The sequence below is a fragment of the Cygnus atratus genome, chromosome 3, assembly GCF_013377495.2.
Source record: "Cygnus atratus isolate AKBS03 ecotype Queensland, Australia chromosome 3, CAtr_DNAZoo_HiC_assembly, whole genome shotgun sequence".
Taxonomy (NCBI): Eukaryota; Metazoa; Chordata; class Aves; order Anseriformes; family Anatidae; genus Cygnus; species Cygnus atratus.
This window is the reverse complement of record NC_066364.1, coordinates 36,390,304-36,404,556: the sequence shown is the minus strand read 5'-3', so window position 1 is coordinate 36,404,556 and position 14,253 is coordinate 36,390,304. Positions and strand designations below refer to the sequence as shown.

The window sequence follows — 14,253 nt, the reverse complement described above, 5'->3', positions numbered from 1 at the left end:
TTTTTTCATTAAAAATCTAAGAATGTATTAGGAAAAGTGCATTAATTACTGACGGCCATTGGAAGGTTCTTGCTAACCTTTCGATATGCCTTCAGAGTTAGTTAGTAAATGATGCATTTCTGAAGTTTTTCTTTGCATGCTTCATATATTTACATGAAAATGCATTCCCAAGCAAGTAATAAGCATGAGAAATTACACAATACTTAAATGTACCTGTTAGAAGTCTTAAGATAAATGCGAAGTTCCATCGAGTTACTCAATGTAGTCACTACAGGATCGCACCAAGAGTTTAAAATCAAACAGTAAGAACTTAATTTACTAAGTACTGCACTGACTTACAAGTCTGAAGCTCACTGACTACATGACTGAGCTGCATTTAATTTAGTTCAGGACCTGCAAGCATATCTTTTATAACAAACAACTCCATTCCGGTACAATTTTCTTTAGCTTGCAAACACTGCAATTTAATTTGAATGTTTTTAAATTTGGTAGAGAAGAGCTTATGTAAATTCTATTAGCTCGTACCTTCTCAGCTAGATAGACACTAGCATCTGTCTCGACGTTTTGCAGTTGTTTAGGGAGAGCAGACTGGGGCTTTTGTGCCAAGTGGAACTACTCTCGCCGTTGATCAGTGTAATTCTTAAAGCCTATTTCACAAAATTGTCATAAATATTTATGTCTCTAAGCTACATGTTCGTACAAAATTTTATTCGGATTACTACCATAAGGCTATTACTCCAGAGACTCTAAAGTTATTAACATTCTTAGATGTCCATACATTTCTCATTAAACAGCAAACTTCAACACAAGTTCTTGTAAGACTGTTTATTGAATTCAATGGTTCAGACGGAGTTTAGATGCAGCTTATATAGAAAAAAAAAGTCTTTTCAGGTAAACTGCAATCAAAAATAGTATAAAATACTAAGAGACTTACTGAGATTGTAAATTTCCTAACATGTAAAACTATAAAGTATTTGTGCATGCTCACTATTTGATTTCCTTCGTTGTTACAGAGGACTTGTTAAAAGGAGTTTTTTGTTTTTCTGAGATTCAGTGTAAGTCTATGAAATGGAATCATTGTCATCACAATTCAGATATACAGGACCAAAACTGGCACAGAAGATTGTAATCTTTTTTCCCAAAAAGTTGAGGCAGCTTTTGTTGAATGTTGTATCTGTGTGTGTATGTATATATATATATATGTATATATAATATAAACTCTGGTGGCTTTGGAGCGTCACAGAGAGAATCCTTTTTTTCGTTTGAGATCTTGGAAAAAGCTTCCCATGAGTACCAACGAAAACAGGTAAGGAGGAAGAGAAGTAGCAGCGTGTTTCTTACATACAGCCCAACACCATGCGCAGCTCCCCAGCATCTCAGAACGAAGAGAGAAGGGTAATGAACATCACATGGAGGCATATCCCCCTCATGTTGCAAGCACGTCTGAGAATTCTCTGGGGAGAGGGAAGCAAGCACAAGGGTAAAGCATCAGTCTACGTTTCATGCATAGCTACTGTGCGCTGCCCTGCTTCCGCGGCGCTCTGTCAGACATCCGAGTTGGAGCTGAGGTTTGTTAACCTGGGGTCAGCATTGATCTCGTATCTGTAGTGATATCCCTCCATGTGATCCCTACAGGCGTCTCGGATGTTGTGCATCCACTTTTTGATTCCTTTTCGGTTCAAGTACAAAACCAGGAGAAAGATGGCCCCGATGAGAGCCAAGACTATCCCTAAGAAGACGTAGGAAGTCTGTAGCTGGGAAGGCAGGTCTACGGGCATGGAACAGTTCAGGTCAGAGGCGTTGATCTTCAGCAGGGCTTTGCCCTGCATCTTCTCTGGGTGGGCGCAGGTCAGGGCCTCCTTGCCCTCTACCTGGTCGCTCTCCTTGAGCCAGGCCACCAGGTCCTCAATGGCGCAGTCGCAGACCCAGGCGTTGCGGCCGAAGCCGATGCGCCGCAGGGTGGGCAGCCCGCGCCACTGGGCCAGGGTGCCGTTCCTCAGCACGCCCAGCGAGTTGTCGCTGAGGTTGAGGCTCTGCAGCTGGCCCAGCCCCTGGAAGGAGACGTTCCGCAGCCCCACCAGCGAGTTGTTGCTGAGGTCCAGGTGCCGCAGGGCGGGCAGCGCGCCGAACATGCCGGCGGGCAGCAGCAGCAGCCCGTTGTCGGCCAGCTCCAGGCGGCTGAGGTTGCGCAGGGCCCCGGCCTGCAGCAGGGCGGCCAGCCCCAGCAGCGCGCCCTGGTCGTGCAGAGCCCCGCGGAGGGCCAGCTCCTCCAGCGGGCTGCCGCCCTCGCCGAAGGCCTGCGGGCTGAGGGACGCCAGCGGGTTGCCGCTGAGGTCCAGCTGCCGCAGGGCGGGCAGGGCCGAGAGGGCGCCGGCCTCCACGACCCGCAGGTGGTTGCCGCTGAGGTTGAGGGCGCCCAGCTCGGCCAGGCGCTGGGCGGCGAAAGCGCCGGCGGGCAGGCGGCGCAGCGGGTTGCCGGTGATGAAGAGGTTGCGCACGTAGGGCGGCAGGTCGGACGGCACCTCCGTCAGGTTGCCGTTCACGCACTTCACCGTCTTGGCCGCCTCCGAGCACTCGCAGCCGGCCGGGCAGCCGCCGGGCTGCTGCGCCGAGCCGCAGCCCAACAGGACGTGCAGCAGCAGCCCCAGGCACAGCGCCCCGCCGCGCTCGGCTTCGCGCCCCGACATCGCTCCGGCTCCGGCACCGGCGGGCGGCGGCGGCCCGGCCCGCGACGGGACCTTCCCCTCCGGGCGCATTCGGCTCCGGCCGGCAAGGAGAGGCGAGGCGAAGCCGACTCCGCTCCGCGGACCTGCGGCGGGAGAAGGAAAGCGAGAGGGCAGCGCGGAGCCGCACGCTCCCCGCCGCCCTGTGCCTCGCCCGCCGCCCCCGGCACGTGGCCGGCCCCGGCCCCGGCCCCGGCCCCGGCCCCGGCTCCGGCCCCGCGGCTCTGCCCGCTCACGGCTCACGGCGGAGCGCAGGACGAGACCCGGCTGCCCGTCCCGGGGCTGCCCGTCCTGGGGCTCCCTGTCCCCGGGCTGCCCGTCCCCGCGCTCCCCGTCTTGGGGCTCCCCGTCCCGGGGCTCCCCGTACCCGAACCGCCCGCCTCGGGGCTCCCCGCTCCCGGTTCGCACCGACTCCCAGTGCCGGAGCCCCGTCCCTCACCTCCTGCCACCACGTCCGGAGCCAACTCCGCCGCCGCCTCCCCCAGCCCCGCCGCCAACTCCGCGCCCACCCTCGCCGCGCCTGGCCCTGCCTCCGCTGCCAGGAGAAACCAACCGCCGCCCCGACCGGGGGGAGCCGGCACCGCGCCCGCCCCACACGGCCGGCACCGCCGCTCGCCCAGCCCCAGCCCGCCGTCCCCGCTCCCCTGCCCCGCTCCCTCCGCGGGGCGGCCCGACCCGGGGGCCCGCCGGCACGGAGGGGCCCGCCCGGAGCTCCTCTCCCCTCGGTCCCCCCGGCTGTGGTGGTGCGGCCGGAGGTTTACCTGGCCGCCGAGCGGAGCCTCCACAAGCGGCGTGGCCCGGCGAAGTCGGGAGGTGCGCGGGAGGGTACCCGGTACTCGCCTCGGCGGCGGGGAGGAGCCGCCCGAGCCTCGCCACAAAGCCACGGCCGGGAGGAGGGAGCCCGGGGGGCCCGCGGCCCCGTGCCGTCGAGGGGCAGGGGTTGGGGTTCCTGCGGGGAAGGGGCGATGCCTGCCGGGGAGACCGTTTGTGGGGAGAAAAGTGAAATAAAAAAGGGCAGCACCACCAACAAAATGCCCCAAACAAGCTGCAAAACTAAACGGAGATAAAGCTGGCGGGACCTTTCGAGGCCCTAAAACAAATAAATAAACCGGAGCTGCAAATGGGCAGATTGACACTGAGATAAAAGTTTTACTGTGGTAAGGCAAAAGCCTCAATACCCGCCCACATGGGAAACACTTTTTTTTTTTTTTTTTTCTTTTTTCCGCTGTACGTCAGAGTTATCTTCCTTCTGCTTTCCTGGCCAGCTAGATTCCCTGCATGGCCTCTCCATTCTTTGTTTTTTTTGTCTTCTTTCAGACTTCCTCCAGCAGGATCCCCAGGATCTGTGGAACAACCAGTTAAAGCCCGCCGTCTGTGGGGCCGCTCTTCCCTGGTGGCATGGGGCTCCCACCAGACTGGGGTGTGTTGGATGAGAAGGTCACAGGGAAAACGAAATAGGGAACAGCAGAAGTGACAGAGGTGCAACATGGGGTCTCGGAGCCACGAGCAGTCCCAGAAGTTTGGGAGGTTGCTGCCTGTATGTGTGGTTAGAAAAGCAGTGGCACTACACCGCACGAGTTTTTAGTTTGTTAAAGGGAATGTGAGTTCCAGATCCAAATGGCTCATGTAGTAAAAAGCTTAGAGAAGTGGATATGTAGAGAGAGCCTGCGTTTTGTAAGAGAAAGACACGTTTCTCTAATCTATTAGAGTTCCTTGGAGGAGTTAAAGGAAAAAAATAAAGTTGGCCTGTTAGACAACAGTGGAATTCAGTGACCAGTAAGAAGTTTCCAGGAGTCTCCTAAAAGAAGATAGCCTTTAAAATAGTTAACTAAAAATATTAACAACTCTGAGGTCACTCATAGAAAAAATACTGAATGTACCCATAACTGTTTGTTGGTTTGTGTTTTTTTTTTTTTTTTTGATAAAACGTTTAGATACAATGTCAATTTTAATGTAATAATGCAAAGAACAAAAATACAGATCATACTGTGCTGACCAAAATTGTTCTCCTGACACTTCATGAGCGTCTAGATGCATCTGCGTCTCTTGCCCTGTATAGAGTCTTAGCTCCTCATGCAGGGAACTCCTTGTTCCATGTTTGTCAGTGCTGCAGTAATGCAAATAATAAATAACAAAGATTTTCCTATTAGCCAGTGCTGAACTGCATCTGCTAACCCTGCTTATGTTTGCAAGAAGAAAAACACTTGTTAATCTGCTCTGTTCTCTTCCCGTTTACATAAAACAGCTTTTCTCCGATGTGCACTCCAAGAAGGAAACTGCTTTCTGGTAAGTACAGTTTTATTGAGTGGATTTCCTGGATGTGTTTGCTATCTGTGCTAGGAAAGAGATGTAGGAAAAAAATATAATTAAAAAAATGTATTTTTAGATCAGTTTTGGATATTATGATTGATTGATTTGGGAATTTGCATTGCACAGCCCATAGAATCTCATCTCCTTGTTTTTTTTTTGAATAAAGCTTATGCAAAACTTTGTACTGAGTTAAAATGCAGTATTTGAAAAGACACAGTCTGGAGTAGACTCAAACTGGAAGACAGTTTACCATAAGCAAATTGTTCCTGTGTCTGTTATTCCTCTGGGTTGGCTGAGAAGCTTCTGTTAACAGGAAAAATCAGTACTCCAGCATTTCAGCTCCCCCAGCCTGAAAATGTGATACCTGCCTAAAGGAGTGCAGAGAGCTGTAGAGAGAACTGGCAATAACTGATAGGAAAATTTATGCCTCTTCTGTGAAATGTTTCTACATTGCCTCAACAGTGCCTGAAGATACTCATAGGAAGTGGCCTTGGAAGGGTGTTTGTGGTGTGCTAAAGTTTATACACCAAATGAGCAATAGCACAGGGACCAGAATTCTTTTCTTTCACCAAAATATCTTCCCACAAAAAAGGAAGAACAAGCTGCAAGTTCCATCTGCTTTCTCACACGGAGAGATCCAGCAGGTCCTCCAAAGGACACCTTCTGTTTCCCTCGGGACGCAGCTTCATTTGAAGAAACATCATTAGAATACTTAAAATGGTGCCATAAAAATACTTGAGCAACCAACTGCTACCTTGAATTCTTTTGTGAATTCTTTATTCCGTACTCACATGCTACACACATAAACATTTATGTTCTGTTTGTCTTCCTTTTAGGTACACTTAAATTTATATGGTAGATTTATATGGTAGTTATTGATTTTTATATAAATTGAAACAATACAGAATTCAGTCTTCGCATTATTTTTTAATTAGCACTTAGTTCCAGTCACAAAAACACCCTGCCCTAATGATCTGCTGACCTACTCTGGTTTTCACTGTCTATATGATAAATGCAGGATAAATCCTACGATTATCTGTGCTCCTCTGTGGAAATCATTCAGTCATAAATCACTATACAAGATAAAACCATGTTTGTATTTTCTCACATACTGTCAATTTTTGTGTTGAAGAAACCACAAGTCAGTCTAATACAAACCATGTCGATTTTTAATATAGTGAAAGCGTATGTTAAATTTTCCTGGTGCTATCAGAAAAAAAAGATTCTAGCTATAAGTAACATTTTTGTCTTAAAAGATAAGTTAATTGGGTATCTGTAATAATGCACTCTTATGAATTCCGGAGACTCTCCTTTAGGTGGAGATGGAAGGGATGATAGCAGACAAAGTGTCCTCACCTGAATATATGCAACACCAAAAATTCTTAGAGCTATAGAGACACAGCTCACGCTTTCAGTTTCCAGAAAGCCCATCTCTACTCCCAGTAGTGGTTTATTATGAAACCCTGTTTCTCAAATGAGGAGGAATCTATGGAGACTTGCTGTCAGCGAAGCTGGCCGCCTGAGCTGGGGTCAAGTATTCACTAGGAAAAGAGACCTGGGAGGAGAACTCACTGGGATCGAGGCTCTGCCGTTGTGTGCACATCCCTCTGTCCTACTCTGGCTCTGCATGGTCTGACGTGCAGAGGACTGAGCAGCCTCTTCCAGGTTCGGACAAATACAACTGAGAATTCAACATGCTTAAATGGGTCAGGGTAAACATTCAGTCTTGCTTTGATTTGGTTTCAAACTTCCTTTGATATATTGCTATATGTATTTAAGAATGGTAATTTTTTTCGTTATGGCTTATGTGAGCAGGCTTCAGCCGGCACGTTGGTGTATTGGTCGTGTCCACCTGGGATGTGGGCAGAGCAGATTGTCGGCTGGATTAGTGCCCCTCTGCGCCACAGTGACTGCCTTGCTTCACACAAGCACTCTCAGCAGACACTGAGAGCTCAGAATCCCATTTCTTGGGCCAACTTGCAATTTTGTCACGGTTACGGTATGCGAGGGAGGCACCTGGTTGGGTTGAGGTGCTGGGCTCCAGCTCCCATCTGCTGCTGGTATCTAGGAGACTGGAAGATGGCATAGGTGAGGGTATTTGCATCCAGGGACAGGAAAGGAGAGCTGAACCCCGATCCCTCCTGGCTCTGAGAAGCAGCGCCCCAGTCTGCAAGGAATCGAGGCCAAAGCGGTCCTCTGGGCCCACTCGCTTCCCGCCTGTGGGCAAGAAACACAGGGCAGGAAAACATGGGTGTGCAGGCCCGTGTTTTCACAGCTGTGGGGTGCTGCAGTTTTCCCCCATTTGCCCTGGTTTTCTGGTGATCAGTAACAAAAAATGGCATAGAAGAGGCTCATCAGGTTTGGGAACATAGGGGGTTTGATTCCCCACTGTCTTCTGCGTTGTGTTGCTGTCTGTGCTCTGGCAAGGTGAATGTAAAGGGCAGCCTGGCTGCCTGGTTAGGACTTGCCTCCCCTTAGTGACAAGCATGACTGAAAAATCATACCTGTATGCAAGTATGCAAGATTAAAAAGCCTGGTGAATCAGTTCCCGACCTCTTTTCCTCTGTGAACATTGATCCTTTGCGACCTGTCTCTGTGAGATCTCTAAACTCTTGAGGTGTGTAAGTTCCTCGTCTACTGAACTCTTTTGCTTTGCCTTCCCAGCCTTCTCCTGCTTTATCTCAACTCCTCGCATCTTAGGGGTTTCTACGCCCCCTGTGTTAGGAATGTATATTTAGGAACTGGAAGGGGATGAGAGGGACCAGGAAGACACTTGTTTTTTCACACTTCGTTTGTATAGTGCATTCAGACAGCAAGGGAGGAAGATGATACTTTCCTTTCCCTCTAGCACCAGTGAGTCCACCTGAAATACTGCATTCCATTCTGGCATCCTCCGACTAGAAAAAATGACAAGATAGAGTGAAGAAAGGAAGAAAACAGCAGTAAAAGTGATTCAGAGGCTAGATGTATACTGACTTATGTGGAAAGACTAAATTAACTTTAAAAAGCTTGCACAAGCAAAAGGCCATAGAAAATATCTCTGGAAGCAGAATGTAAAACTGAGGGAAGAAGGGAGTTGCTTATAGGTAGTTATTCAAGGTGGGCAGAGATGATGGGATAAAATGCAGAAAAGAAAACTGCATGCTTGGTATAAAATAAAGTTGCCTACATTATAGAGCTGTATCCTAGCACACGGTGCTAGTGGTATTTTACCTTAATTAATTAAAGTACTTCAGAATTAATAATACAATCTCTGTGCTATACTCAGTTGAATAAACCAGTGAAGACATGACTGTAGTACATACCTGTTTTTCTGCCATGCTGGGAAAGAGTCTTAAAGACCACAACAGCAGGTGTGTGTAGGTAAGTCTTGATGTATGAAAGGCAAATCTTGGACTTTTCCTGACCACTTCTTACAGCTTTGGGAATCTCTTTTCCTTAGATCATGGTTGTCAACACTTACAAATTTTGTGCAGTTTCTCACAATTGCTTCAATCCAAGAACCTCTTACTTAGGTCCAATCTTTTTATCCCTTGGAAGTCCACCATCTGTCTTTAAGTCCGCTATGGTGAGAAATAGAAAGGTTATGCAGTAACTGAATGTTTTGAGAGGAATGCATATCCTTAATTTTCCCTTTGTCTACTGCTGTGACATTGTGGCCAAGAATCACAATGTCCTCTGCAATTACATGTAGAGTCTATTACATGTCTATTCTGTCACTCTCTTTCTGATAAAATGACTATCAGGATCAAAATACATCATCTTTCTCTGTCCAAATTTGCCTGCTTAAAATACAGTAGTTATATGGATTTAATACAATAATGAACCTGATGTGTGTCATCACCAGCTAGCCGTTGAAAGTTAATTTTACTGCACTTACTGAACAATTTTAATATCTTTTATGGGTATCACATGCATTTTACATTAGAAATTCAGTTATAATTATGAGCCTGATGTCATAAATGGTTTGAGGTCTGTCCCATTAGGTTTATTATTCATGAATATAAACTGGAAAAAAACCTTCAGTCCCAGATAAAGAGACAAAGTCTTGCTCAGGGTTTGAGCAAGAGTCCACTTAGTTCAGCATTTTGCCTTTTATGGTGGCCAGCACAGCTTGCTGAAGAAAGACTGTAAATTCCATCCAAACGTGAACTCCTCAGTACTTCCCAGGCCAGAGTTTCTCTTTTAATCTGAAATTTCAAAACAAAATTGTGCATCCTTATGAAGCCAGGGATAGAAGAATGGAGGCTTGCTTAATCGCATTAATGATTTCTAAATAAAACAATTATTATTATTGAAGCCAGGAATGGAAGAATGGGGGCTTGCTTAATCGCATTAAAAATAGATGTTGCTGAATGTCTTTGCTTACTACTGTGCAAATTAACTGAAACAAGGAGTCTTGGGGCCCCTCACAAAGGATGGTTCCTGCCCAAAATGGGGAACCTGTCTCAAAAACCAGCTGAAACCGACCCTGTGGTTTGGACAAGAGCCAAGGAGCAGCTGAGTCTACACAAAGGCAGGGGGTCAACTAGTGGTGATGAAGAAGAGTTATCAGCCTTCATCCCCATGACCCCTGGCGACCACCACCAGAAGGCACTGCGCAAGCACAGACAGGAAGAGTTTATGGAAATGACTTCTTGGAACCAATTTTAATACGAAGTGGGGATAGGTTATGCATATGTATAGACATACTGGGAAACTTCATGCATATGTAACTCTTTACTGCATATAACCAAGGCAAGTTGCCGTGTTGGGGTGCGCATGCCTTTGGGAGCTGTCTCGCATGTGCCCGGCGCCGAAATAAACCACATACCTACTTTATAACTCATTTGCTTTGAGTTGTAGAGTTCTTCCACAAATCACTTAATATTGTGGATGTTTAGAAAAAAGTAAATCAATTAAAATTCTACAATATTTTTTTTTTCGGTTTCAAGCTCTGAAAGATTTTGATCTCAGGAGGGATCAAAAACAATGAAAAAAAAGGAAGTGTAGCAGTGTATCTAATTAATTCAATTACAGTCTGTGGCCAAATAAAGGGAGAGAAATGAAAATAACAGGGGCAAAACTATAAATTTTAAAAAAATTTAATTTTTGAACAGGAAGAGAAACAGAAAACATTAAAAAAATATTTTTCATCTGTCTTTCCCTGCCATGTAACTAACATGACAAGAAAAACTATTTGAACGTGTTTCTGGGAGATTATTTTATTTTTTTGACCATTTTTAGTTATGAAATTCTTCGTTCACCTGCATATATTTATTAACAAATATTTATTAATGAATTTAAAACTTCCAGCTCTTAAAATTCAACAGATGCCTTAATGCCAAGCCCATTCATTTTAGATTTTGATCTATACGTGGCTATCAATGCATTTCAGCACCACAGTGTATGCTTGATATTGTTGAGTAAACTTTTGGGAACACACACCATGTAAGTGCTGCAGATAAAATTTCTGTGTTGTTTCTTTGTTTTATTAGGACCTCCTTGTGCCATATTCACAGGGTAAATGTGCCCTAATGGGTAAAATGGCTTTCTGAAGCCTTTTCCCTTCTTTGGATGCAGATGACCTAAATGGAACTGTGGTATGGACATGCAACACGTTGAAGAGTAGTATTAGGGTGAACCATGTATACCTACAATTTATTTCATGAGGACTGAGGAAAGCAGAAAATAACTGAGACTGCTCTGACCGATATTTGGGACAGAACAGTCACAGTCTACAGTACAGACTAGGGCTATCATTCCCCACGTCCCTTTTCCTACTGTTCATACCCCAGAAAGGTAAAAGAAAGAACCGGAAAAAAAAGCTTCCATCTGCTTCTAATCTCAAGGCAACATGAGCATACATGGAGTTCTCATAACTGGGAGAAATCTGCTTCTACAAGATGTTTTTAAATGCTGAATTAAACTATTTTTTTGTGATGAGATGTTGAAAAAAAATAAAATAAAAAAAAGATGCATCACTTAAAACACAGCAGAGTTGTCATTGTAACAAGTGCTGGCCTGGCTGAGCCTCCAAAGGTGGTGGTGTAGGCAATGTAGGAAAGACATTCTTGCTCAGGCTTTTCTGCTTGGAGAGATTTATGGCACAAAATTAGATCCAAGCTGACAATAGTTGTTTCTTTTACAGGTAGGTAAAATTATTCTGAAGTTCAGGATGATTGTTGTGGTTTAGCCCGGCTGGCAGCCAAACACCACACAGCCGTTCGCTCACCCTCCCCCCTCCCTCTCCGGGACGGGGGAGAGAAACGGGAAAGTGAAGCCTGTGAGTTGAGATAAAGACAGTTTATTAAGACAGGGAAAATAATAACAATAATAATAATAATAATAGTATTAATAGTAATAATGTGTACGAAATAAGTGATGCACAATGCAATTGCTCACCACCCGTTGACTGATGCCCAGCCTATCCCCGAGCAGCCGGCCCCCCACCCCGGCTAGCCACCCCTATATATATTGTTCAGCATGACGTCAGATGGTATGGAATACCCCTTTGGCCAGTTTGGGTCAGCTATCCTTGATCTGGATAGGCTGGAGCGATGGGCTGAGGTCAACTGTATGAAGTTCAACAAGGCCAAGTGCCGGGTCCTGCACCTGGGGCGCAACAACCCCAAGCAGAGCTACAGGCTGGGAGATGAGTGGTTGGAAAGCTGCCTGGCCGAGAAGGACCTGGGAGTATTGGTTGATAGTCGGCTGAATATGAGTCAGCAGTGTGCTCAGGTGGCCAAGAAGGCCAACAGCATCCTGGCTTTTATAAGAAGCAGTGTGGCCAGCAGGTCTAGGGAAGTGATTGTCCCCCTGTACTCGGCTCTGGTGAGGCCGCACCTTGAGTACTGTGTTCAGTTTTGGGCCCCTCGCTACAGGAAGGACATGGAGGTGCTCGAACGAGTCCAGAGAAGGGCGACCAAGCTGGTGAGGGGTCTGGAGAACAAGTCTTACGAGGAGCGGCTGAGGGAGCTGGGCTTGTTCAGCCTGGAGAAGAGGAGGCTCAGGGGCGACCTTATCGCTCTCTACAGTTACCTTAAAGGAGGCTGTAGTGAGGTGGGGGTTGGTCTGTTCTCCCACGTGCCTGGTGACAGGACGAGGGGGAATGGGCGAAAGTTGCGACAGGGGAGTTTTAGGTTGGATGTTAGGAAGAACTTCTTTACCGAAAGGGTTATTAAGCATTGGAACGGGCTGCCCAGGGAGGTGGTGGAGTCACCATCCCTGGAGGTCTTTAAAAGACGTTTAGATGTAGAGCTTAGCGATATGGTTTAGTGGAGTACTTAGTGTTAGGTCGGAGGTTGGACTCGATGATCTTGAGGTCTCTTCCAACCTAGAAATCTGTGTCTGTGTCTGTGTCTGTGTGTCCTGGGTCTGTCCCCTCCCAGCTCCTGCTGCATCCCTAGCCTGCTCGCTAGCAGGACAGAGCGAGAAGCTGAAAAGTCCTTGGCTTGGTGTAAGCACTGCTCTACAACAATTAAAACATCAGCATGTTATCAGCGCTCTTCTCATTCTAATCCAAAACATAGCACCCTGCCAGCTACTAGGAGGAAAATTAACTCTGTCCTACCTGAAACCAGGACAATGATGATATCAAGTAAATAAACATGACATTTTAAAATTAATGTGGTGCCAGGGTAAATGGCCAGGAAGCAGTTGTTAACAGAGCTAAATCATCTTTAGGTCATACTGAGAAAAAGATCCCACTGAAGTTTTCAGTGCTGGAAATGTTTTATTGCTTTTAATATAAATCTGCTGATGATGTTTATTACCATAACTGGGGATTGATCACACTGGGTGGGGAGGTCTTGGGTTCATTTAAGCTGGGGTCAGGTATTAGGCTGTCTTGAATGGCAAACATTTTCAGAATTTACTATTTACTGTGAAAAAGCCAGTTCTTAGTATTTGCAAAGATGCAGGGACACGGCTTGTTACATTTATATGTTCATATTCTAGTGAATAGAAACTGTGTAATACTTTGGCATTATTGAGGCTACAAGTAAAACTTTTTTCTTTTTTTTTTTCTTTTTTCTTTTTTTTTTCCTACAATTCTACAGTCACAGAAAAGCAGCCTGCTCACTTTTTCACACTTTCAGTATTTCATTTATTCCTTCCAGTCAGTTCATCCTTTCCAACATGCTTAGGCAAACTGCAGACTCACGTATCTTCAAACAACTGCTGCAAGCCAGAACCAGATGAGGCAGGAAAAAAAAGGACCAGGATGCATTCATTTGTTCTTCGCTGTGTTTCCAACTGAAACTCAAAAAAAAAAAAGGTATTAAAAAAGTAATATTCTATTGCTTCTACATAAGATAAAGGTAGCTTTTATATGCTATGACAGCTGAATCTCCAGTCAGCTGGTATTTTGTCCAGCATCCAGTATCAGAGTGAAAAATGCCTTCACTTTGCCAATCTCACGTTGCCAAGTCACAGTTCAGGCTCACAGGAGAACAAAGGCAAATTCAATAGCTGGAAAAATGCAGGAGAAAAAAGAGTGGCCTTGGACAAAATTTCATTTGTCGCTGCTAGGAGCTCTGGTGTTGGCTAGACCTGCTTCAAAAGCCTGTATTCTTGTGCTGTTCCTTCAGGAAAGAATACATTTGTGTACCTCAAACCCAGTGGAGCCACCCAGTGGAAAACCAAGTACACAATGCCCACTGCCAGAGGCTGATCTTTGGGGCTGCGGTGAGAGCTCTAAGTATCTCAGTTGACCTGTTTTGAGCTAATTCAGGTATCTCTACCCTTACACTGAAATGTACGGTAAAGATGGAGGCTGCTTCATTTATGTTTCTGACTTTTGTTTTCAGAAGTGGCTGACATCTGCCATCCCTCCACCGCTGTTTGATAAGCGTGGTTTCACTGCACCATAAGCTCTTCTTACCTGGCCTTGTGAGAAGCAGCACTTTGGGATCACTCTCTTCGTACTGCTGTTCCATGAGTTCAAAATGGTCACCAGTCTTTGGGATCTCAATCGGTTATTCCTGGTAGAAGGATTAATTGGGGATCAGAGCTTTGTGTGTCTTGAGTATCACGCTTCCATCAAGTTCTGGCAGTTCTCTGAAATAAAAGACTGTATGAGTCCAGTCATTGGGTGGAAAGAGAGCCCTGAGTGCCTCTCATCTTCCCACCAGGGTGTTCATCTGCTTCTTCCATTCCTTCCCACACAGGGCCAGGCATAGCCTCTGCTGACTCCTTTACTTGGGTACGTGCAGTGTCCTGGGAAAGTATTCCAGATCAC

The 14,253-nt window shown here is 46.4% G+C and overlaps 1 protein-coding gene across 1 annotated transcript; it reads right to left on the bottom strand.

The window, feature by feature from the left end:
- Nucleotides 1–952: 952 nt before the first annotated feature.
- Nucleotides 953–13,951, bottom strand: TPBG (trophoblast glycoprotein). The gene is made up of 5 exons (XM_035559490.2): nt 13,897–13,951; nt 8,545–8,596; nt 7,032–7,250; nt 3,163–3,692; nt 953–2,809 (listed from the first exon to the last, which is right to left on the bottom strand). Exons 1-5 carry the CDS (start codon nt 13,949–13,951, stop codon nt 1,545–1,547), a joined length of 2,121 nt encoding a protein of 706 aa, XP_035415383.2. The 3' UTR covers nt 953–1,544.
- Between the last annotated feature and the right edge of the window lie 302 nt (nt 13,952–14,253).

Excerpts from the sequence above, each read along its gene's own strand:
- TPBG (XM_035559490.2), bottom strand. The coding sequence starts at position 13,951 with ATGGAACAGCAGTACGAAGAGAGTGATCCCAAAGTGCTGCTTCTCACA. Across the intron at positions 7,251-8,544 it reads GATAAAAAGATTGGACCTAA|GCGGGAAGCGAGTGGGCCCA; the intron begins GTAAGAGGTTCT and ends TCTTGCCCACAG. Across the intron at positions 2,810-3,162 it reads TCCGGACGTGGTGGCAGGAG|GTCCGCGGAGCGGAGTCGGC; the intron begins GTGAGGGACGGG and ends CTCCCGCCGCAG.